Here is a 27,403-nt window from a genome sequence, read left to right on the forward strand (position 1 = left end):
TAAATATGTTTTACGAACTGTTTCTAAGAAATTTTGCTTTTGCTAAGATGATTTTGAACGACCTATCTACTCGTATACAATACTTACTGTAGGCCCTAGTATACTCCCCTGAAGGACACAAATCAAAATATTTATATAATCCACAATTAATAGAATAAATTGCTTTCTGAACTAATTGATCACTATGTTATCATATAGCCCAAAGCATTTTAAATAAATATAACATATAAGGAATCGACCATTTCAATCCCCGTGTTTCCATCGCAGCCCGAAGCCAAATTGAAAAAAGTTCTTGTTAAACAAACCCAAATTGAACCAACAACGTTATCGAAATACGTACAAATCTAAACAGTTGTTTATACGAATACCGCGAAACTGCATGGCTTAATAACAGAGTTTATGAAATAATCGTTACTGTCGTACGCGTGCTGTTCATTCATTATTGTAATAATAATGATTAATAACTACAGTAATGTTATCATCCCCATAAAGCAAAAACGTGAAAATTGTCTTGTCAAATATCCCATGATGCAATTTTACAGAACAATGTAAACATAACAATTCCAAAAAGTAAAATTCTAAGAATCCATTCATTTCAGTTAGAAGAACATGATTTTATCCCACTTTCACATTAAAAATGATTTTGCTAGATTTTGGTCTCGTTATTTATCCACTAAACAACATTAAGATCTTATTTCAACTAACTGAATACATCATTTCATCATTTATTCTAAATTATGCAATTTTTTTTTGTTCACAGGCGCGGCTGTACAGAGCTCCTCACTGCTTTGACCAGAGCTAAACACGAGGAAGAATGCAAATACGACACTATGATGTGTCCCATCACCGCCAACTGCTGTTCTGTATCTTTTGAGGAAATTGCTACCCATCTCCAAAGTACCCATAACATTATCGCCGTATATTCTCAAAAGATAAAGATTCTAATAGAAAATTTCCAAACCAAACTGAAGAAGACAGCCTGCTGTAGAACAAAGTATAAGATAGTACTTCTACATCAAAAGAGTGCGTTTATAATCAAAGTATGTATTTACAATTATCACGTCAGAGTTGAAGTGATGAGACGCAAACTCGGTTATATAGCTGACGCTAAACAAGAATCAAAGAAAAGTGACTATTGTGCTCTTGTAGAGTTTCAAAGCAAGGCATTATGTACAAAGTCAGCAATCATGATAGAGAATGAAGCTTATGGAAAGAAAGCCGAAGTCCAATGGAATGATGTCATTATGAAATCTGATACAGACGAAGCTATTACCATTCATGTTAATATTGGTAAAACGGAAAGCGATGGTATTAGGAAAGAATATGAAACGTAAGATATTGATTAAGTAGAAGATGATAATTCACAGTGATCTTTGAGATTTCTAGTGTTATGAATGACACTGGAAGTGATGCTATATCAGCAGAAACAATTTGTAATAAAATGCGGACCAAGTTCATTAATATCATAACGCATTTTTGTAGTATTATATTTTGTAGTATTATGTATAAGTTTGTACCTTAATGCTTATAGGCAACGAATTTGTGTGGCCAAAAGTGACTGAGTTTAGTCGTAATTCTAATCTAAAAATAGTATTTAAAAAAAATAAATTTAGTATTTTCGTACATAATTTGTGTTTTTTATTTATATTCCCAAATGTTGAGCGTGCTACATAATAATAATATTCATTTATTTCTCAAATAACAAAGAGGTAGTAAGTAGACTAAATGAATAGAATTCTAATACAGTTCTATAATAGTGAGAGAAACGAGCTTAAACCACAATGTCCTGTATCTTAGGTTTCTCATGTTGATTGTACGGACAAAGGCACATCAGACTACATATTGTTGTTCGAAAATCGCCTCCATTGCAACGGAACAAGATACGTCAATGTGTAGCTTGATGTTCTTAATTCCACTTAAGACGTAAGTAACTTATATTTAACTAAATGTATCTTATCAATAACATTAACAGGAAATAAGGTGTGCATGTATACGTTCTTAATGAGAATACCTAGTCAACACTTAGCTGTTCAATTTTGAAATCAGTTGCTAACTGCACTTCAGAGCAAGTTTGCAAATCTCTTGAAAAATTCCTCAAGTCCCAATATCCTGTGACCTAACTATCATCGCCACCGTGAACCTATATATGAGTAAAGTTGCTGGGCTTGGGTGTCCTTTACGGAGATAATGGACTCACTGCGGCAATGCGAATAGGGGACCAGAGACGTTTGCAAAGGCCGCGAGCTTTCTTCAACGTACAGGCTTCTTCATCGAAAGCGAAACGTGCTACTAAACATTATAGAAGCATCTGTTCACCCACAACCACCGCATAATAGCTTATAGTCGCACGTAGGGTTCCGCTTCCATATTTACATGGCGATTGGAGTGGAATTCTCTGCCCGCAGATATTCCCAAAAAGAACCAGAGTAACCGGCATAGCCCAAAGAATTGCAAAAGTGGTAGCGGACGGCGGCCTCATTTGCTATCTAAGCAAATGAGGCCAAAGAGTTTTCGAGTGGTGACCGCGGACCGGAAGACTAAGTCAACACAAGACCGGTCGTTGTGTTATGTCCAGCACTGAACGTCTTTCGGTTGAAACAATGATGATAAACGACACTTATTCCCTGAACGCAGTAATTTGGGCCTTTTCAAGGTGAAAGTGATTAGTCATTATTTAGGTGTGCTCCATCGTCGACCTCACTATCACTTCCTATTCCACAATCAGGTGCGGTGGATCAAACGCGCACTGATTAAAAAAATTGTAATAGAAATGAAAAAAAAAACGAGATTTCTATAAACAAATCTCACTTTTCATTTTTCTTTCTTCAGAAAAATAAAGATCAAAGCAACTCCAATAAACGGGAATATTTGATTTTATTCCCACTCACTAAATTAAAGATCAAGGCTTCATAAATGATTAAAGATAAAAGATCTACTTTACATTTCATATTACATTTTTTTTTAATTTCAAAAATATGGTAAACAGTCGCATCCCTAGGCGCTCTACTTTTTTAACCGACATAAAAAAGGAGGAGGTTTTCAATTCGACGGCATTTTTTATTTGTATATATGTTGCGCGATAGCACCGGCATTTGTGAACCGATTTTGATGATTCTTTTTTTGTTGGAAAGAGGGTACCTCAGGCTCATTTAAATTTGAAGAAAATATTCCAACCTCTAAGGGTGGCAAACTAGGGGATGAATCCGATTTCGCAAACTTGGCAAATGTATGTAAGTCCACGAACTTTTGAGGTCAGTTTTTTTAGTACTGTGTACTAAGATTATTAGCATGTTGTATCCTAAGAGGGCCACATTTTACTTAACTTTAAATTTAAATTAACATAATATACACATACAGAAACTTATTTATAATAACATATAATATATACGTACATCATCACGCCTGTTTCCCACCGGGGTAGGCAGAGACCACCGTAGCAGGTAGAGGCTCCTGACAAATCTCTTTCATCTTCATGCCCATCAATCTTTTCATACATGCCTATTTCTTCTTGGTACTGTAGGCCTTGCCTTTTTTAAGGACATCCCTAACCTGATCGAGATTTGGATGCCGAGGTCTACCTCTCCCCACATCTCCATCCACATTCGCCTTATAAAATGCCGTTAACGTACCAACTTTCATTCTTTCTACATGACCAAGTCATCGAAATAGTTCTCTGTCCTGATCACTACATCGACACTGGAAAAGAAAACATTTAACGTTCATTTTAAAAATATTACAAGTGACCGAATTACAGTATTTTTTTAAATGTTACTGGAAAGTTACCGGCTGAGTAAGAAAATCCATAAAATCTCTCACAGGTGTCGGTGTCGAAAGCTGAAAACTCAATGGAAAGATCTATAACTGACACAGAAGAAATGGTTGACGTGGTAAACTCGGTATTATTGATTAATTGATATTTATTTATATAAAATATGTTTTACAAAAGGTGATAATTGTAACAGTTTACATATTTTACCAAAACAGGCATGCAAATTTTATTACATTACAAATCTCTTCCTTTTTTACAAATTTTCTAAATCTGAATCTAATTCTAATAATATAACTAGAGTTATTAATTATACATATCATAAGTAGTTGTAAGCTATTGTCATGTCATGCAGAAGTAAAAATAAGAAATAAAAAATAATATAATAAATTCTTGTCATTGTAGGTAAAACCAATTATACTTATAGTCAGATTTGAAGAGATTTATATGAAAAGAAGTCTGTAATAAAGTAGAAATTTTTATGTCCCAGCCATGACATTAGCTTACGTTTAAATAAATGATTACTATTTATACCTTTTATATTAAGGGTAAACTATTATATATTTTCACACACATGGCTCCAGATTGTCTCTGGTAGTAACTTAATTTGGTACTACTGTGATTTACTAATCTTTTTGGGTATCTTACATTTCTGTTGAAAGTCCCGTGTCCTTTTAAAAAGTTTATAATTATTTTTGACAAAAATAGACACCTCAGAAATGTACATACGAGGCAGTGGTAGTATGTTAAGAGTTTTGAAGAAAGGTATACACGATACTCGGGGTCCTAAGCCACCTATTGCCCGTACACATTTTTTGTGCTACAAATAATTTATTTGCATCCGTCGAATTTCCCCATATTACAAGCCCATACCGAAGCTTGGAGGCAACGTAGCCATGATAGGCATCTAAAGTAGTAGACATAGCGGAAGTGTCACGTAGTCTCCTTAGAACACAAACATAGCTAATTACACTACTTATTACTGATTTAATATGAATCTTCCATTCAAACTTGTTGTCAATTATAACACCTAGAAATTTAGTTCGCTCTAATTCTTCTAAAGTTTGTCCATTGTAATGTATATTGAGTTTCATCATTTTTTGTCTAACCGTCCCGAATTGAAGAATTGTTTTGTTAAAATTCACTGCCAAATTGTTATTATTTAGCCAATTAATTATTAGTGCAATTGTATTGTTAATGTTAAATTCATACTTTTTTATATTTTTCTTATAAGGTATAATTATGGACAAGTCATCTGCGAATAAAACGCATTTATGACGCGAGAGTAGGAAAAGTAGTGGTCCAAACACGCTACCTCGAGGCACGCCGTATGCATTCACTCTATATAGGGACCTGTTAGAAACCACGTGAGAATCATTATTCAGAGTCCTAATTTCCATTGTGCTCGGTCTTTGTATGTAATAATTATAACAAACTAGTGGAATCATTTCAATAAAAATAAAACATCAATAATACATAGTCTGCAGACCTAAAGAATTTCTCTCTCTCTTGTAGCAAATCTCTGTTTTTTGTTTTTGTAACGTCTTTTTTACCGTAGCGCCATGAGAGAAACTTACGAAAGTATCTAAACATATGGAAATTTAAATTAACAATAATAATAATAACACACACAACATAACTAGGGAAATCCTGTGACGCGGGTGCCATGGACACACACAAATTACACCCAAACTCACGGGAGAAATAAATGTAGGCCATACAAATATTTCTCCCGGCCCGGGAATCGAAACTGGGACCTCTGCGTGGCAGTCAGAATGGTAACCGATCGGCCACAGAGGCACACACGTTACAATTTGTCTATACTTAACGGTTTCTTAGAATCTGTTGCTAGTGAAAATAATATTAATGGATGAACATGAATTTAGAATATAGTATAATGCTATTTGACTCAATGTTTCTTAATGCTGAATCTAAAAAGCCAAACAAATATGAACGTTCTAATACTTTTGTCTCATAACCGAAATAGCAGTAATTTATGTACTTTAATTCTTTATTTCCACAAACAGTCGAAGATACTATGTTCTCAACAAAGATCTTAGGACCAAGTTAGGGTATGTTGTAGACCAGAGGTTCCCAAACTTTTCGAGCGAATTTCATCTGTTTTTCGTAGACTCCCTGAGGTTAAAAAATGTATTTTTTTTACAAATTTATCTTCATTATATTATGTTTTTGACAGCTGACACAGTACTCTTCATTTCGATAACTTTAAATGTATGGTGAGAAACCTTATTAAAAAAAATATTACATGTAGATCTAACGGATACCTTATTTGTTGTGAATTGTTTACTTGTTATAGTTAATTTTGTTTATGTTAATTATTGTTGTTTATGTTCATAACATAGGTACTATCTGTATCATCGTTCATCAATCATCGCTGTAGACAATTTACAGTTCTCAACACGAGTGAACAACGGATAATTTGTGAACTTTCAAACAGTAAACTTGTCGATTTTCAAAGAGGATTCTCGCTCACACGCGATATACGTGACGTATAGGAATTCCGAAGGCTTCAAAGGTGGAATTTTCCTTTGAAATTTCGGCGCAAGTTTTATAAATGGCTGGGTAAAGACGTGCACCAGAAACGTGTCGTGCCGGGCGAGAAGCACATTCTTGTCATTCAGTCAGTCATTCAAGAACGGGAACGAGAGTGAAAAGGTATGATTTAGGTGTGCATGCTCCATCGTCGACCTCATTGTCACTTTCCATGTGGTTGTTCAAAAGTAGATTCCTGAGCGTAGGGAGGGTTTCAAGGGACGAGACGCACAACAATTAGCGAAACACGTTTCACCTCACTATAGCAAAGAAAACGGTAGATGAAAGAAAAAACAATTTTTTTTTTCTTCTTTCCATAAAGGAAAAGGCAAAGGTTTTACACCATACAGCCAAGTCTTGGTACATTATTTTTGAGCCATGTCTTCGTTTAATTGTTTCTGTAAATATGGCCGCCACGAAGAGGATAGGCAATTTGAGGCGGCGTGTTTGGATTGACTCGGGATTCCTTAAAACGGGCCGATACGGGTATTTTAGTTCGAGATTCGTATAATTCGCGTTTTAATCTTCGATTAAGGCACAATAGCACTATCCTATTCCATTTTAAACTAGATTTCACAAAATAATTGAAAGTCAAAATAAAAACGACACTTTTCCCTCCAAAAGGCCCAGAGCGAATCCAAAAACAATTGAACTATAAAACATCAGTTTTTTAAATTAAAAGAAAAAGTTTATGTTTGAATGCGTACTGAATTTACACCTCATCAATTTTTATTCTCGCTTGTACTTTTATTTTGTATGATTAAGTGATTATTGAAATTATTTTAGTTCTTCAACGAATTAAAATAATTTAATAAACACAATTAGTTATGACTGTCAATTTAATGTCAGCAATAATAAGAATGAAATATACCAACGGATTTATATTACATAAATGAGTAATGTACGACAAGTCGCTTTATTGAACGTGTCATATTTTTTTTCTTGCACCACAGTCCATCGTCAAGTTCGAATTTCAAAAACCTTTTCCACGCTAGCGCGCAAAAAACGCTTTTGCGCGCAAATTTCTAAGGAGAAAGAAAGCCTTTCCCAGCTAGTGAGATGAAAAAAAAAATTGCGTTAGTTGTCATGGATTGTTAACAAAATATACACTAAATATTGGTTCTATTTCATTTGTTCATTCACTATGCAATCATTACATACAGTACCTATATGTAACGAATGATACTTAGGCTATTCGGTAAGGCCTCGTGGCCTAAATTTAAGATTGACCGGCGTTGAACCCGAAACGTTGGTTTGTTGGAAAATATACGAGATTTAGATCCAAAAACGTAGTTTCATTGTAAATGTGTAGTAATCACAGCACTTCTAATTCTATATAATCTAAAGTCCTTGATATGGATCCATTATAGTTTCCTTTATTGTTATTTAAAATGACCGTATTATGGAAAGTTATTTGAGTAAAAGGTAAACCCCATCGATTGTCAATAACTACGCCTCATACAATACGCATTAGTGAAAACAAAGAAACCATTTTCTTTGTGTAAAAGATTAGGCACTATATTGCCTCATCGTGAGTAACGTAAATCTTATTATTATCAGGATTATAGTTATTCACAAAAACTTTCCGTTATTTGCGAAATTTTTACTTGAAAATAAATAAATAAATGACGCGCACACTCGTAGCCCTGCAGCGAAACCCTGTGCCGCGGGTGCCATGGACACACATATAGACATCCACAAATTACATCCAAACTCATGAGAGAAATAAATGTAGACATTACAAATATTTCTCCCGACCCGGGAATCGAACCCAAAACCTCTGCGTGACAGACCAGCATGGTTACGGTTCGGCCACAGAGGCAGTTTAAATAGTTCCTAGGAGTTTACATAGTCTCATACATTCTTCGGTAACACTCTGCGGACGCGGCGACCTACTTTAGACATGTGATATTTTTTAGTTTAAACATGTACTTAAATTAATATTTTATTTTACGTCGTACATTACCAACTGTCCACAGATACACTACTTCAAGGACATATTTGACATCGTAACACCTGTTCTTTATACAGGAGTGTTTGCGTGTGGTCGCATTAGTTTGGGTTGTTATTCTTCCTGGTTTTAATGTATGCATAATAAAAACAACAACAGCAACAATACTAACTTTGTACTTATATTTTTTTATATATTTCCTAAAGCTCTACTTATTTTTAACAGACTTCAAAAAAAGGTTCTCAATTCGACTATGCTTTTTCTTTTTTTTTTGTATCTATGTTACGCGATAACTGCGGCTTTTTTGAACCGATTTTGATGATTCTTTTTTTATTGGAAAGAGGGCACCTCAGTATTAGTCCCATTTAAATTTGAAGTAAATATTCCATCTTTAAGGGTGGCAAACTAGGGGATGAATGACTTTTAAGGTCGGTTTTTTAGTTCTATATACTGAGGTAATTATTGTGTTTTGGGGATTATATTTTCCTCATCTTTTCCTCTGAAAATTGAACGTCAGTGTCAAAGACAGCGTCTCGATGAACTGTCACCTTTTCATATCACGCGGCCTTGAGTGGCGTTACCTCCACAATAGACACGTGGCAGGACATCGTGACTTGGGTAATAAGTAGGTAACTGTTTTTGGATACTGTATTAGGGTTACCATGTTAGCTGCTGCTTAGGACATTGGCATGGTTGCGTTAAACAGTTTTCTTTCGTTTACAAATAGCTTTCTAATATAGAATTACACGTATTCTCAGTATTTCTTATTTTAGCCGTGGGGCGACGGCTTAAGAATACATTGTCGCCTCCCCATACATGCCCGTGGGGGTCGTAAGAGGCGACCGAGGGCGTCACAAGTGTCCATCTGCTTAGCATTGTGGTAGGCTCTGTGCCGACTGGATAGCGACCACAGTACACACGGCGGAAAACCCTCCACAGTGAAACGCTTTTGCGAATCGCGTTCAGGGATCAGTTGGTGTACATCCAGTGCATTTGGCCAGACCGGCAAAATGATAGTGACGGAGTGAAGATATTTGTGTTTTCCATCCGTTACTCTCATCTCTGGACTGTATTCGCACTTTCCATCAGGCGCGGTGCAGTCATTTTGTCGAGTCGCAATAAAAAAAAAAAAAAAAAAAAAAATTTCAGTCGTGACTGAAAACTTGTGACAGTAAAGTTCCTTCAGCGAAAAGTTCAAGGTAAATTTCAAATTCAATTTCGCACACGAATCCCGAAAAACTCGAAGGTTCAAACTTGGATTCGAATCTAGACGTGGGATTCCACCTCTGAGTTGTGAATATTCCCCGGGTTCGTACGAAGCGTTACGCTTCCATATTTGTATGACGAACGGCTATGGAGTGGAATCCTCTGCCTGCAGATTTCTCACGGATGGCACTACGGCATAAAAAGTCGTTACAAACCAAAAACAAAAACAAGGATCTGCAACAAGCACACAGAAACATTCGTAAGGTCCGCTGAGTCGATCCGTGGCTTAGTTGGTATAGCGTCTGCCACGGTTTGCTAGAAGACGTCGGTTCGAATCCGGCCGGAGTGAAGAATTTTTTTCTAACCGTTCGATCTTTGTTTTTTAATAGTTATAATAAACTAGTGGAGAAATTTAACAAAGAATAATTGTATATCATGATAGTAGAACATCGTGACATTCAATGAAAACTTGAAAACCTTCTCCTTTTCATGAAGTCTCTTAAAAAGACAATCGCACTTGTAAGTTTCACATAGAAGTGCCCACTTAGTGCTCTCCATGCCGAAATCAAACTGGTATTGGAAAAAACGAAACGACTGCTTGAATATTAAACCAAGCGCCTCACGTTTCCAAAATCCGCCCTTTCTGTAATTTTAACTTGGTTTTTAGATAAAATCGGTCCGAATTTCTGGTTCGTTTTTCTTCATTCTGCGTGGATATTGTACGTGCAATGACTTAATCAAACTTGTATACATGAACAAAAAAACTTTTGTTCCTAATAAGTTGCCAATGAAAAACGTGTTCAGAGAATTAATATACTCCATTGAACCGTAATGTTTGATAAAAACAACAAATCCTGGTCACCTACATAGTATATCTGTTTCTGTAACAGTTACGTGCTAATTTCAGCTTCACGCTTAGTTTACCGTAAATAGTTAACGTTCAAACAAAACGAAAAAATGTTATCTACCTAAGGTAGGTCGACCATTCTCACATTCGATGTTCTCAGCCTAATTACTGTAGCTATTTGGGTATCCTCAGCCTAATTACCGTATCCATAGTTTTTTTCTCGCTTAATGTAACCCAATAACATTGAAATATGAACAACTTTAAGCTTAACAATCAATATGTCTAAATAGCATTAGAATAGACAATGTAAATTTCGAGTTATTTTAAGACAAGAATATTTTATGGAAACGGTAATTAGATGTAATTACCGTAGCCGTGGATACGGTAATTAGAAAGTTCAAACATTTTAAGGAAAACATAAAAACAAAAATTATAAAAACAACAACAACATAAAGGGTTTTTGAACAAGAACTTTGTTTTGTAAATCAAAATAAAACAATAAATTTAAAGGACAATGATTCAAATTTTTATTGTATTAAAAAAAAGTAAGGTTTAGCAATTATGAATGAAAAATGATATCTGATAAATGTCCACCACGACCACAGTTACAGATGTCGATTCTTTCATCAAAGTTTTTAATCACTTTACAAGACCTATGTAGGTCAGCTGCGACTGCCTGATATGGTAGTCATCAATATCCAAAATAATCTATTTCGAACTATAGTTACAAAAATATGATCTCATATTATGTTGGTTGTGCAGTGAGGTAATTGGGATGTCATCTGGTTAGCGATGTATAGTGAAACAGGAACATTTTTAGATAGTGTGTTTATTCGTTCATGGTGCAGATAGAAGTGAATTAATAACTCAATTAAAATACAAAGAATCTTATGCCTATTCAACATTTCCTTCAATATGCAATACACTGACCTACTAAAGAAGTTACGTTGCTTCGACACATTACAATGGTATTTAAATTGATAACTTTAGTAAATTTTCCGAAAGAATGCCGTGATAGCCTAATGTTTATGTTTGACAGCCTCCATGACCGAACGGTTACCAAGCTGGACTGCCACGTAGACGTCACAGGTTCTATTCCTAGGCCGAGAGAAATATTTGTAAAACATTTATTTCTCTCGTGAGTTTGGGTGTAATCTGTGGTTGTTTATGTATGTGTCCATGGCACCCACAATACAGGGTTTCCATAGTGCGGGGCTATTAGTGTGTGCGCGTTAAAATGTTTTGATGTACCGGCTCTTAAGCAGAGGGACGTGGGTTCGAATCCGGGCACATCCGTACGTCTGAGTTTCTCGGAATTTATATGCGAAGTTTAATTTGAGATTTACCATGAGCTTTTCGGTGAAGGAAACACGGAGAGTGTGCGATGAAATTATACGATTTAATTACGCCTTCCCCTTTCCATCATCGGGGGACTAAGCTTGGGTTCCACCCCTATGTTGTGGATATTCCAAAGATTCGCACGAAGCGTTAGTCCATTTATATAGCGAACGGCAATTGTGTAGAATTCCCTGCATGCAGACTTATTCCCTCAACGCTATAACTTGGGCCATTTTGTGAATTCATAATATAGTGGTGTGTAATACTACGTGTCCAGTGACCAAGGTACATGTAAAGCCCGACAAATATACCCCACTAAGAGTCGATACTGCCTCAGCTTCAACTAAAATTTTTCCCGTATTAATACGGTTTATTTTGCCTGGATCGAGCGGCTGGGACGCTGGCTTTGTTTTTTTTTTATATACATTATTTAGTTCAGTTGGTATAAAAAAAATCATTGGTGTACCTAACCGCTCACGCGATGCGCTCCTCCTACCGCAAAATGGCGGCTATTTGGTTTCGCAAATTAGAAAAGGATTCAGTTTAAATGCAAGTTTTTATAAATAAAAATTATTATTCTGCATTGCTAAATAAATACCCTCCGTACTACCAACAAAAACATCTCAAATAAAATGCAGTAATACACCGCAAATGCTGCACTTACAAAGCACTAATGAAATTTTTGGTGTACTTGGATAAATATGATAATATTCCGTTTGAGTGGTTCTAACGTTTACCATGAAATTACTCCTTAAAGTATAGTTTATAAACATTTATATTCAGGGTAAACTTAAAAAACGCTACTTACGGTATGTTTTCAATAAATAAACACCGAAATCACCAGCCCAAACAATAACACACACGATTGTCGTGACGTATTTTTGAAGTTGTTTATTTTTTTTAAATGACAGAACCAGGCATTAAAAACTTTATGGTTATATAGAGTAGTTACCGAAATAGCAATTAATATTAGTTCCTTTACCTGTTATAACTTCGATATCCGATAATTCGGTATAAAATCATCACCGGCACCTCTAGGTGTGGTATGCGTCTACGGCTGCAAGTATCGCGTGAGCGGATAAAGTACCTATTGACTACAGCGGTTTTCTTGTAAAATTTCGAGATATATTTGTGTTCTTTTTCCATCGTGAAAATTTTTACGAATCATGTTTTCACACCATATAGTAATCAGTGATTATCATCAATTTCACTATATATTTTTTCCAAAGTGATTTATTAAACAATTTCACTGTTATGCGGAGTCAAGCAAAGCAGTTCGACTCCTAAGATCCGAAAAAAAAAACATTTTAATAAGTGGCAATCGCGAAAACCCAAAAACTAGATATTTTTGAATATTAAGAAAAATTTACTTCTAATAAACACAGTGTACAATTTATTAACTTAAACGTTATAAATACCACACACGACATATCTTTGTACATAAAGATCAACTTCTAATGATATCTTGTCTTATCCAGTTTTCAAATACAAGTCAAGTCATTGTTGCATGATGAAAACCTGTATACATCACGATATCTTTACACGGCCATTATTTACGTAATAAGATATTTAACGTACTTATTTCACTGTTCAATAAACCGTAATATGATAACCATGATTTCTTTAATACTGCCATATAGGTGTGCATGCTCCATCGTCGACCTCATCGTCACTTTCCATCAGGTGAGATGGAAGTCAAATGCACACTTACATTAGAATTAAAAAAAATGACGGGACGAGCAAATCGTGCGAATGGTGGTAAGCGATAGGCGTATATATAACAGTTGCAGTACCACTCAGAACTTTAAATCGCAAATATCTTAGGAACAAAGCCATTACGCCTGTCATCCAGAGACATAAGATGACAAGTACCTTGTGCCTGTAATTCACACATTACTGCTTGGCGGCAGGAATAGATAAGGTGGCACTTTATTTATGATCGGGTCGTATAAAATTCCAAAAACAGGATAAAATAAATTGTATAACGAATTATTTAAGAATAAAATATCTAACTTTGACGTAATTTTTATGTGGACATATTTTTCTTTAAGTACTACTGAGAACCTGTTACATTTTGGTTTTCAATGAAGCCCTGTAGTTATTAAATTTACATTTATACCAAAACTTGCTAAATTGCTCAGCGCGTCGCCCGCTGGCCTGTCAGTCGCCATCCGGCGCTTGTCAACATCAGATCTGTGTCAAATTTTCTCTGCCCGTTCTTATTTAATCATATTGTAAGCATTACGCGTGGTCCCCCGCACCTCACCTCCTAATATCTAGGCTCACGTTTAAATACCTCTCGCCTCAAGTTCTAATATTCCCGTTTTCCATCGGACATCGTGCGGAAATTGTTTTCTACACAACAAACAAACATCATTATAATTATATAGCTCCACTTCATCGGGTATATAACTAGAAATAGAGACGAAATAAGGGCCATCCATCCCTGGCAAGTCATCAAGCAAATGGGCCTTATATCAATTTTAAAAATCAACTCTCGTTTGCGCTGAAATCACAAATTAGAAAACTGAAATAGTACAGCGCCAACAACTGACCTGTGTGTACGTCTCCGTATATTCCAAAAATATTCTGCATTTATTGTAATAAAGATTATATCTCTAACAATGGGAGCTGTCCAATTCGGTGGTGTGGGAAAAACAGCAAAATGTAATATAATTAGATGAATTACACAACAAATGGAATCACATTTCATCGGTAATTAAACATTAAATATGTAATTTTGCAATTTTCGTCCATTATAGTAAAGCTCAAGTTAAACTGGTCGATTTGAAGTGAAACAATTGACACCCGTCAATTGTTTCCTATTCGGTCTGGCCAATCGGAATGCAGTTGTTATCGTAATGATTTGGCAGAATAGTTTTCAAACAAATTAAATGACATTTCTTCTCTATTTCTGGTCATATACTCGATGCCCCATTTCAACACATTCCACAAGCCTCCTGTAGTTCTTGCCGTCATGGAATCAAACAGTACTTGCTAATTAAGGAAATTTCCAAGACCTCATTTGCTAGTAATTACATTTTCTTTGTTACGGCTTCAACAAAGAAAAGTACTACAAAGTTTCATTCGTATGTGACTTTGTGTAGAGTAGTTAACGGTGTAAGTTATTTATGCATGTGTACCAATGTGTATATATTTATACGTATGTATGTCGTATATTGATGCTATTCATTATACGTGATTTTTTATTGTTTTCTCTCTTAATCTCTCTTACACGCTGTTGCCCGCTTGTAACAGAGATATTCACGTTTGAATACATTTAAAAGAGGAACGAAAATAACTTAAAGGAGTCTTGAGATATTACGTAGAAATTAATAAAATATCAGTAGAGCTCACTGTGAACGAATTCGTCCAGGGAAGTACTGCTATACCTATGCCTGCCGCTAAGCAGTAACGTGAGCATTACTGCATTCGGTTTTGAACGGTAAGGGTGGTGGTAAAATTACAGGCACATGGGACTTGTCAACTTACGTCTCAACCTGGCGAGCGCAATATAGTGCCACTCAGATTTTTGCAATTTAAAACTGTTACAACAACTGTGGCGTGTCGATTACCACTAAGCTCATGACAAGATTTGAATGTCTTTATGCTATTTTTAGTGCCTTTGAAGGAGATTCGAAGTTAATAAATATGTAAGCGGTTAGATATTGACTTTGACCTTTGAAACTGACGAAACAAATAGGTTAAACTAAAGGTCCCCAAACTTTTTATCTCATAGACTGCGTGCCAATTTTTTGGTTTTGCGTCGACTTTATTTCAAATTCGTCAACATGTGTTTTTGACAGCTGACACAATTTCTACTTTATGATAAATTTAACTGTATAGTGAGAAAGTTTATAAAAAAACAAAACACAAAGACTATGGCCCGAGCACAACGGCACGAAGGCCCCGATATCGATTGGGAAATGAAGTTTTCTAAATTTGGTTCTGGTCTAGGTGTTCTGGGAAGTATACTAGGGTGAATTCCGTTGCTTTGGTTCTCATAGTATAGAAAATTTCCGAGTTTCGATCTTTGTATTAATAATAATAACTCGTCGAATGTAAAGTGTCTCCTCTAATATTAAATGTTTCCAACCCGTACCCCTAACTATACTACCCGAGGAATAATCAACAGCCCCTGTATTAAACAATTAATCGTCACATTCTGTATGCTTTTATGCAATGATGTTAATGTCGTCATAATATAAACTACAATTCTTTTACTACACTGAGCTTTGACATACTTCACAACTAACAATATAACGATATAAACAATCTTGAAATTACCGTATTTATTCAATGTAATCGTTTATTAGAGGATTAAAACTCAGCGTGAGTAGACCACCCTCAGGGTGAACTATCTTGTGGACCCAGGAGTCCGCTGCATACAAGCAGCGCAAGATCTGTCGTTGTGGTGATCTTTGAGTAAGATTAAGTCGTAGACGACTTTTTGACGATTGAAAATATGAACTATATTATGAAGTTCGTATAGCGATAAGTTCCACTGTATAGAATTCTATACAGTGGAACTTATCAATTTTTTTATAGTACGCGAACCAGCAAGTAGACATATGGTCAACCAAAACGATATTAACCGTCGTAACGTCGCCTTCCGCAGTTATTCACAAAACGGTTATCAATACTTACAGATTTCTTACCATAACAATATGATTTTTTATTCTTCTCTCGACATTTCAGACAACTGGTGAACAAGGAGCGAGCAAACTGCTTTTTTAAAGATTGTGTGATGAATAAAAAGTGTTATTATCATAATAATGATCATTTTAAATTTGCAAAAGCAGCAGGCAAAAAATGTAAACGGTCATCTTTTTTACTTATTTATCGTTTTTCTCTGAAACTTATAATAAATTAAATCAATTCGACCCCTCCTACGTAAAGTATCGTATGTCGAAATTGCCAAGTTTACAGGGAAGCGTTTTAAAGTTTTCAATTCACTGCAATGAGCATAACACGTGACTTTAGCATTTCTCAGTTTTATTCGGCAAAGCTTGTTACTCGCATAGAGTATTGTTAAATCCTAGATATCGGTTAGATGATCTACTAGATGATAACTCTATGTCAGTAAGGAGGTTTTGCCAAACAAAACGGTGAACTTTAAAACGCTCCCCTGTAAACTTGGCAATTTCGACATACGATACTTTACGTAGGAGGGGTCGATATATATTTTAATCTGTTCTAAGCTGATGTTTGATTTATAAAAAAATCTACATTGATAGATTGAAAATTCGTTTCTGGCACTCGCCGATCGCTGCCGCTGTTCGCTCACTTCGCTCGCTCAGCTCGTGCTGCTTTTTCAAGATATGCTAACCTAACCTACTGAGTGGTGGGCGCAACCAAGATTTCACCTATATGATAAAAGGGCATCAAATATTATTTTTAACTATCAAATATTAATTTAGTATGCTTAAACATAACGATAGTGTTACCTTGAATGCAGTTCATTTTTAATTTATCCATAGATCAACTAATATAGACGGAACAGTTAATATGTATATCAATTATAAAAAAAATCGTTGTTTTTTTTTTTTTCATTGTGACTCGGCAAAATGACTGCACCGCGCTGGAAAGTGCGAATACAGTCCAGAGATGAGAGTAACGGATGGAAAACACAAATATCTTCACTCCGTCACTATCATTTTGCCGGTCTGGCCAAATGCTTCTTCACACTACGTTTGAAGGACCCGATGTTATAGAGGGGAGGGAATACAAACGAATTGCCAAACTTTTTAGTGCGGGACGGTATTGAACCGACCGTCCAACTGTGGCAACGCAGTCCGGCACGTGTGGTCCGCTGATGGAAAGGAGAGGAAGGGATAAGGTTGAATAACTCTTCAGAGCACTCACCGTGGTACAGGCGATAGAATACGCTAAGAGACGCTATATCTCTGCGAAGCTGTAACGACTCCGCATGCTCAGTTACATGAGTATCGTTTACAACACGGAAGGCGTAGCGCTGCAGTCCATCTAGGGCATCGAGCAAGTACTTGGCAGAGCCGTCCCAAAGGTGCGAATAGTACTCCATGCTGCTTCGGACCTGAGCTTTGTACAACAGGTATCGCAGCTCTGGAGTAAAAAATCGGTGCACCTTGTTCAGGATGCCAAGCTTGCGCGACGCGGTACAGATGACGCTCTCGATATAATCTTTGTTGCTCATGTCCTTCCGGATGCTCATCCCCAAGAGACTGAGCTTGTCCTGCAGCGTCAGCGTTGTACCCTGAAGATGAGGAAGTGGAAGGAATGGGGATTTTTTGGAGCTGAACGCGCATACCTGGGTTTTCTTGGCGTTGAACTCAACCAAGTTTCGGGAGCCCCACGACAATATATGTTCCAAAACATGGTTGAGCTCAGCGACAAGTTTTTCCCGGTTTCTCTCAGGGTCCTCCCGGGTGCTTGACGATTGCTTATAATAGCAACCGTGCACTGAGCACAACTATCATCTGCATAGCAATGAATGTTGCCAAAAGGCAACAAGTCGTCGATATGCAGAAGGAACAGCGTGGGCGACAGCACAGAGCCCTGTGGCACCCCAGCATTAACTGTCACGAGCCGCGAAGTGCCTCCGTCAACAAGGACACGCTATCTTCGCTCGCGCAGAAAGCCGGAGATCCACTCACAAAGGCGGCCGGGAAGACCATATGCCGGAAGCTTGGAGAGGAGACCACGGTGCCAGACCCGATCAAAGGCCTTAGCAATATCCAGACTTATCGCTAAGGTTTCGCCCTGTTTGTCGATAGCTTCACCCCAGAGATGCATTAGATACGCTAGAACGTCACCCGTTGATCGGTTCGGCCGAAACCCATACTGCCGATCATTAAGAATGGAGTGACGTTCCAGGTGCCGGATTATCTGGATATTTAGAATCCGCTCCATCACTTTGCAGAGCACTGAAGTGACAGCTATTGGGCGATAGTTTGTCGGATCAGACCGATCTCCATTCTTGGGGATAGGTTGCACGTTGGCCTACCTCCAAGCTAGGGGCACGTTACCAGATTGGTATGAGAGGCGGTATAAGCGCGCCAGTACGGGAGACAACTCCGCCGCACACCTTTTAAGGACGATAGGAGGTATCCCATCCGGACCATAGGCTTTCCGCACGTCAAGAGTCTGCAATTCCTTGCGGACATCACATTGTCTGATAACTATATCAGGCATTGTGACTCCGCAGTGGGGAATTGACGGCGGTTGCGCATCTTGGTCGTGAATGCGCGAGTTAGCCCCAAAAAGGTCGGCCAATAAATTGGCTTTCTCTTCGGGGCCATAGGCCAAAAATCCATTGGGATACCTCAAAGGCGGCAGCGACGAACGACAAAAATTGGACTGCACGGCTTTGGCCAGGCTCCAGTAGGCACGGCTACCGGTGGGATGGGCTACCAGCTTCTGGCCAATCCGTGAAATGCGCTGGGCATCCGCTCTTATGTAAGCCCTCCTGCAAGACTTGGTTGCTTTGTTATAGGCTGCTTTAAGGGACGCAAGGTTGGGATCCTTTGTTACACGACCCCTGATCCAACCACGATATGCAGCCTGTTTCTCACTAACAGCGTCCATGCATTCGCGATTGAACCATGGGCGTCCTCTGCGATTGGCGATGACACTGGAAGACGGTATGTAGTAATCCATAGCCGTTCCAATCTCATCGACAACAGCATCGGCAGCTGCTGAGGCATCCTTTCCCGCAAAGCAGTGCTGCAACCAAGGGATGGACGCAAAGTAGTCGCGCATACCATCCCAATCCGCCGACGAGTAGTGCCAAATGCGACGAGTGACCTCCTTCAGCTTAGTTGGAGGCATTTGGGAAACCTTACACCCAACCAAACAGTGATCAGAACTTCCCAGGGGGGCGCTGACTGATACTGTATAGTAGGTAGGGTGACTCGCGAGCAGAAGGTCAAGCAAAGAGGGTGCATGATCCGATATGTCTGGAACCCGGGTGGGCTGGGTTACCAGTTGGGTCAAGTCATGCGTGAGAGCGAAAGCGTGGGCAGTTCTTCCTGCATGGTCAGTCTTGAGGGAACTTAGCCATGATTCATGGTGAGCATTAAAGTCCCCCAACACGACCATCTCCGCAGATGGGAACTGCGCCTGCGCGTCAAGAGTCGCCTGGCTCAGTTGGTCAAAGTTTATTTAAAAAAGTGCACATTTACAATAAATCAATTATATCTTTGAGAATCCAATAATATTATTCCATACAAAGGTGTCTGAATGTCGGAAACTACGTTGACGGTGATGGTAAGTGTCCAAGGCAAGCCAAGTTTCTGAGCGAGAAGATGAACCCGATTCCTACTATATCTTTCTAATTTGTGAGTTAAATCGACTATTGTTCCGATTAGAAATGTTTCCGATGGCCAGTTGTGAATCGCAATTAAGCGCCTCGACTCGGGAAAGTCGCAGTTTCCGATCGGGAGAGGCAATCAAAATCAAGCTGCTTATGAATTTTGGCATCTGGCACGGTTTGCTTGAGGGTGCTGGGTCGAATCCAGCCGGATCGAATTAATTTTCATAAAGTTTCGAGCTTTGTTGTAATAATTATAAGAAACTAGTGGAGTAATTTCACACAAAATAATTAAAAAAAACGTCGTGACATTCAATAAGTTTAATAATCTCAGTACAGAGTACTAAAAAAACCGACTTCAAAAGTACGTGGAATTACGTCTATTTGTTAAGTTTCATTGAAATATCCCCTAGTTCGCCACTATACAGGACTTGATACTGGAGATAATAAAAATAGGTTCTCACTACGACACTGCTCAAAGTATATCGAGAGAAAAAAGCCTTGAATTGGAGAAATAGCAAAATCAACTAAATAATTGCTAAAAGTAATTGCTCCTAAATTAAAGTTAGGCGCTATTTATAAAAATGAATCTTCATGCGTGAACAGCCATCCTTTGAGGTGGATAATTTTCTTCAAAATGAAATGGGATCACTATGGAAATACCCCCTTTCCAACAAAAAAAGAATCATGAAAATCGGTTCACAAATACCGGAGTTATCGCGTAACATACATACAAAAAAAAGAACATACAGTCGAATTGAGCCTCCTCCTTTTTTGAAGTCGGTTAAAAATTACGATAATTTAATAAGATCATCAGCTTTTTTCTCAGATAGAACGATGCCGCACTATGAGCTTCGTCAGAGTTGCGACGCATGGACGGTGACGCTGCGTAGTAATACTTATATCCTATCGTAGTATAATTATATCCAAACTCTCGAGAAAAATAAATGTACGCCATACAAATATTTCTCCCGACCCGGGAATTAACGAACCCGGGACCTCTGTGCAGCCCAGCTTGGTAACCATTCGGCCACGGAGGCAGTTATTGTATTATATCATAAGCAGTCACGTACCTCAGCAGCAATGTAAGCCGGTATGACGGACAGCAACAATCTCTCCTGCTGTTCGCTCTCACATTCGAGCTTCACTCTTTGCTCCAGACAGGTTCTGGTGCCGGCGAAAGTGTTCCGATGGGCTCTTTCAGTAAGAGCTCTGTAATACAGACCAATGCCGGTGGCGGAGAGGAGCAAGGCTTCCTCGCAGATTAGCTGTGAAAACAAAAAAACAGTGCTATTTAATTAAATATGATAAAAAGTATGAGAATAATATAATTTTATTTGTTTAATAATAAGCAAGAAATTAGCGAAAAAATCTGAATATATCGCACTGCCATTACAATAGTGTTGTAACTCAAAATGTGTGAAATTTAATATTATATCATTACTGAACATAAAACTTGATTCTCTACACTTCAAAACAACTGTCGTTAAAATATTGTAAGAAACAATCAAAAGACATCTACTTAACTCAAAATGAGACACATGGACGCTTTATGTGAGCTAGTTCTAGCCAAAATAATCCGTATTGAAAAACATGAAATTATTTTTTCCATTTTATTGTTAAATATATTTGATAAATTGTTTAAGTGTCTATAATAAACTATAACATATAAATTTTAATGATTTTTTTGCGGGAAGTGAGTAATTCGTTTTTCATCGATTCTGAGAAAGTCCTCTTTTTGAGTTAGACCACTATTGTAATAGCAGTGCGATATGACAGCTTAAAAACGTACTTAAAAAAGGAGAACCTGTGCTACGTATAAATATCTGCAAACCTTCCAATGGCATAGTAAAACTAGGCTCAACTTACACTTGCACAGAGTCGAAGCGTCGCTACGCGTCATGTTTTTCGCCTACAGCATATTCATCTCTATTTTCCCAAGATTTAAGGTAGAAATTTGTGTTATGCAAATATAGTCGCCTGGTTAAAGTCGAGCGTTTTTGCGTGTCGCCGTGTGTTCCTTGCGCACAGTAAGGCGTCCGACGCCGACCACACTGTGATCTGAAGCGTTGTAGTTGAAAAACAGGATGCGACGCGACGCTTCGACTCTGCGTCAGTTGCTGTTGAGCCTTATTACACAAAAAACGATACAATATACCAAATACCAATGCGATAATAAAAAATATACTGATTGTGTAGGTTTGTATCGACCTCAAAAGTCCATGGAATTACATTTATTTGCCAAAATTTTATTGAAATCGGTTATCGCAAAGTGCGCGAAACCGTATTCATTCCCTAGTTTGTCACCAGGTGAAATATTTCCTTCAAAATTTGAAGAAAGAAACAATAATTAAATGGGAGCACCCTACTCTACCCTTTATCCAACAAGAAAAAATCATCAAACGGTTCACAAACGCCTGCATTGCATAACATACACACAAAAAAGTAGAGTCGAATTGAGAAACTCCTCCTTTTTTGAAGTCGGTTAAAAAAGGTTTCTACCTATGTTTTCCTTCACCGGAAAGCTCGTAGTAAAATTAAATTTCGCACATAAGTTCCGAGAACCACAGAGGTGCTAGAACTACGTCCAAATCCGAGAAAATGACGGTCCGAAACATTGACTTACAAATAAATGGACGACGGGTCTAATACAAAAACCACGAAAAAAATGTCCCAAGTCAACCTATTTAAACGTAGTGACATGTAAAGGAATATGAAAAAGCTAAAGCGTTAGATTTAAATTGTAATGTCATCGCAGTACTGTCTAATTTTGCTTGCTTCGCTGTCAGTCGAACAAACGAAGACTAAAGCGTGAATGATGCTCTGTAACGATTTTAACGCCCTATAAGTTCGGACACTTTTTAGCGCGGACCCGACGTCCATATAATTGTAAGTCAATGGTCCGAAACGTCAAACATGTCGAAGTGTCATTTTATTTCTAGGTGGTGTACCTATTCGACTTTTTTCGGATTCGAATGGGACTTAGTGCACAAGCGACATCCGAAGTGGATCCGAGTGCTGAGTGCGCTAACGCACTTACCCTTCAAAACCGAAACGTATAATGTTACATTACTGCTTGGCGGTGTAAATAGGTAAGATGGCAATACTGCCCTGGACGATCCCTTTTACAAGGAGCTCTAATGCTATGCCTACTGCTAATGAATGAAGTACAATACTGGCACCTGCTTCCCAAAAAGTACAATTTATGGAATCACTACACCCATCGACACAGAGTCGCATTAAACTGGTCAGGATTGGCTTTAGGTTCATGAAACAAGAGCTAAAAAGATTGCGTGCGTTTCGCGGTGGAACGTTCCAAGCGGGAGCGAAACACGTCTTATTGGCTCTTACTAAATGGGCTTAGAATAATAACGCATAGAAACCTAGTCCGCACACGCTAAGTGAGGTAAATTGAAGCGCTCCCAATGGGCCTACACGAGCGGGTGGGCCGTCATTGCTCAAGGCCAACTTGCACCGCGAACAGCTCAAGAATTTTAGCTAAAAATGAATGTGCGGTATATGAGTGTAAAAATACGTCAGACAAACATAATATAGATACTAACATCACATTCCACAAGCAAGTAATGCGTTTCAACTTGTATTACTATATAAATATACACTAAAACCGAAAATTAACCTACTACTAAAACTAGCCTACATGAATTTGATTTTTTCCTCACTTGTGACAGTTCGTTTGATATGAAACTATTATTCTAAGTAAATGGGTATAAAACTTTTTCTGGTCTACTCAAGTCGATTCTGCGTTAATAACTTTGGTGACTTCCTTAAGGTTAATTTAGGCTTAAAAGTTAATAGGCATTTTTAGACTAACGCGTGCCATCGTCGGAGCACATCACCGCTTAACATCAGGTTTTTTTATAGTACCCAGGGACGGACAAACAAGTCGTACAAGTGGTAGTAAGCGACACGCTATCCATGACATTTGCAGTGTGTCGCTTAGTTTTAATTTGCAAAGATTTGGCACTGCTACTACGCCTGTCACTCTGCGACATAAGTTGATAAGTCCCATATGCTTGTAATTTCATCAGCACCCTTACCCTTCAAAACCGGAACGCAGTAATGTGAACATTACTGCTTGGCGGCTGAAATAGGTAGTGGCAGTACTTCCCTAGACGAACTCTATCGCAAGGAGCTGTACTGCTATCAAAGGTGTGGTCAAGCCAGCGTCTTTTTAAACAAAAAAAATAATTAATCTAAATTAATGAAAATATTCTCTTACAACACTACAGTATTCCACAGTTATAAACAACCGACAAACAACTGAACTATTAACTTTGCATTTGATATTCCCAGAAAAATAGAAAGCTTTGAGAATGTTATTCAAATGCAGAGACCAGAGTATTCTAGACGACTTTTCCTCGGAAACGTCTCCGGACAATACTCGTCAACGAAGTTACAACTCGGAGACAGTGGAGTAAAGTATACAACAAAAGGCTACGTTCAGGCTAACGTCGGATTTTTATCTGTTTTCATGCATGCATAGACCTCATTGACATGGATTGTAAGATTTGAGTGAGGAAAGTGGGAGATATAAACAAATACTCCTAATGAGCAACATAAATTTCACCACAAAAAAATATATAATACGACACCGCTGAAAAACAGAAATCAACAGAAACATACAAAATCATACAAAAACAGCAAGCAGTTCGTGACTATTATGAATTTTAAATCATAAATATGTATGGGTACAAGAGATTGCTATGCTTTGATTTGTATGGCGAACGGCTATGGAGTGGAATTTCCTGCCTGCAGACTTGTTCCCTGAACGTTATAACTTGCACGTAACGGTGTAAAGGTGTGCATGCTCCATCGTCGACCTCATCGTTACTTTCCATCTGGTGAGATGGAGGTCAAATGCGCACTCACTTACTAAAAAAAAAGATTTCGAAAGAGAAAGAAGAATCAAATACCAGCAATACTACGCATTTTTAATTTTTTTTGTAGTGTTTGCTTCCAAATACCTCATAAGAAAATTACAACGTCACTAAAAAATTACACACTCAAAAAAAAAAAACTACTTTCATCTGAAACTAGTTTCTCCGATATAAATCGCGTTTATTTGTATTCACCTCACTAGCTCGGAAAGGCTTTCTTTCTCATGTATACTTTATTTAGTGGAGAATATGTACAGTATATTGCATTTTATAAAGTGCGCCCGCCGCTATTCTCTGCAGCCCGCCGCCGCTTAATGCAGCTTAGTTTTCATTATTTTGAATAATGAAATGTTGCCGTATTTTGTAGAGGATAAAGTTTATGTTGCATTCCTCGTTTTAATGCAGCGCCGCGTTCATTAAAACGAGCGTAGCGTATCCGCAATGTGAATTAACGCTTAGAAATCTGCGCGGAAAAGCGTGTTTGAAATTCGAACCTGACGATGGACAAGTTCAACTGTTTTTCTTTCATGTATCATTTTTCTCGCTATAGTGAGGTGAACCACGAGCGAAGCGAGTTCGCTCGCTTAGGTTTCAATACAAGCTCTCGCGTTAAATAAAAACTTTTAAGCCTTGCATAACAAATAACTATTTTTCAAACAAACCAACATTTCGGGCCCTTTACAGCTCATGGCTTGGCATGGATTTTCTCAAAATTAAAATCAAATAATGAAGATGAAAATACTAGTTGTTTATTCATAGAGAGTCTGAATGCAGTTATACGTCGGCATTCAGTTTTACAGCCTCTACGCTACCTGGTTTTACAGCTCTGATTCTCAATTATTTGGAATGGTTTTCAGGAATGTAAAGGATTAGAGCTTTCAGCTTAAAATTCAGACCGGCTTTTGAGTTACTACGAAGCCTGATCGCTGTGATAACGCAAACTGCCGCCAGCCTGCCCAAGGCTTTATTCCTATATAAGCATATCAGTCACACGTATATGTGAATTATCGGTTTCAGCTTTGGGACCTACTTCTTTTTCTTTCTTTTGTGGATCAATATCCTAAAAGACAAATCCAATATAGTTTTGTGATAGGAATGAAATTTAATACGTATCGATAAACCTCAAGAATGACTACTTACAAAGAAATGAAACTATTTTTCCGGATTTAAATCGCGTATATTTGTTTTTTCAAACAAACCGAGGTTTCGGGCCCTTTACAGGTCCCATGGTCACGGTTGACTGAGGTGGTACAGTCTTCAGCCAGTTATGTCTAATATTAATGCAAACCATCCTATTTTTGCACTATAGTTACAATAGTTATTAATTAAATACCTTATTATAGATTTTAAGACTTTCGGGGTTATTCACTAAATGATTATCACTAGTATCAGGTTTATATTTCCTGATATCACTAATATCAGGAAATATCGGGAAAATAAAAAGAAGTCATACCGTGGTAAGAAACCTGATATTAGTGATAATCATTTAAATACCTTATTTTTAATTTTACAAAGAAAACATTCCAATTTACGAGAATTATTTACTGAAATAATAGACTGAAATACTTTTGTGCGACTGAGTGTCAGGCCAGTTAGTGGAGAAAGGCTGTAATTCGGCATAGTATGTATAATAAAACAAGATGTCCAACTTCCGTCTTTCTTTCTGACATTATTAGTGTGCTTGTTCCTATAGGTTGTAAAAACTTAATTTGAAAATACAAAGGTGTTCTACATAGTATTCTCGAGCTATATTATTACTTATATTATTTTTAAACTATTTATTTACTACACACGTAAAATTTAGTAGCAGTAGAGCTCCTCGTGAATGAATTCGTCCAGAGAAATACTGCCTCATTATGTATTTCTGCCACCAAGCAGTATAGTGAGCATCACTGCGTTCCGGTTTCGAAAGGTAAGAGTGTTGGTAAAATTACAGGCACATGGGACTTGTCAACTTATGTCTCAGGGTGTGGGACGCAGTGGCTCTCAGATCTTTGTGATTTAACGCTCTCAGTTGTACTGCAACTGTTGACCGGAGTTCGCGTTGCCGCCGCGCAACGACCGCGTGCGTCTGTCATGTCTAAATATGCTCTATTTGTTTCGCTCTTACGTTTTAACTTAAATGAGCATCCCGGACATGCGGCCGAGGCTGGCTTGAATTGGTCTACGCTGCACCCAGGGCAGCGGTAGCACGGTTGTATTATTCAGAGGAATTTAAATGTTGTTGCCTAGTAAATAGAATTCTGATTCTCCATTAATGTACATGAAGCCGTGGTGATCGCGGCGGCCGCGTGAAAACTTTCGTGTAATTGGGCGCTTAGATGCAGGCGTATCGCATACTAATAAGCACACTATTACACTACACCGCGCTGTTATGTTTGTATGGAGTCACAGTACTTGTTTTATTGTACCATGGATTCGGCAATCGTCGTTTTGACATCACATTGAATTAGTCAAAATGACGACATAAGTATTGATTGCTGAAACTCAGTTCTTTTCCGCTCCACTGGGCGTTAATCTGTCAAGCGAAAAACAAACTACAAAAACTCATTAC

At 37.7% G+C, this 27,403-nt stretch overlaps 1 protein-coding gene across 1 annotated transcript in view; it reads right to left on the reverse strand.

Annotated features, from left to right (window-relative positions):
- Positions 1–27,403, reverse strand: part of LOC113234015 (adenylate cyclase type 2-like) — a 254,540-nt gene that overhangs the window by 169,297 nt on the left and 57,840 nt on the right. The window contains exon 3 of the mRNA XM_026469243.1: positions 21,025–21,219. Within this exon, the coding sequence (XP_026325028.1) occupies positions 21,025–21,219 (195 nt within the window). The remainder of the gene's footprint in view (positions 1–21,024; positions 21,220–27,403) is intronic.

This window comes from Hyposmocoma kahamanoa, unplaced genomic scaffold, assembly GCF_003589595.1.
Source record: "Hyposmocoma kahamanoa isolate Upper Pololo Valley unplaced genomic scaffold, ASM358959v1 81, whole genome shotgun sequence".
Taxonomy (NCBI): Eukaryota; Metazoa; Arthropoda; class Insecta; order Lepidoptera; family Cosmopterigidae; genus Hyposmocoma; species Hyposmocoma kahamanoa.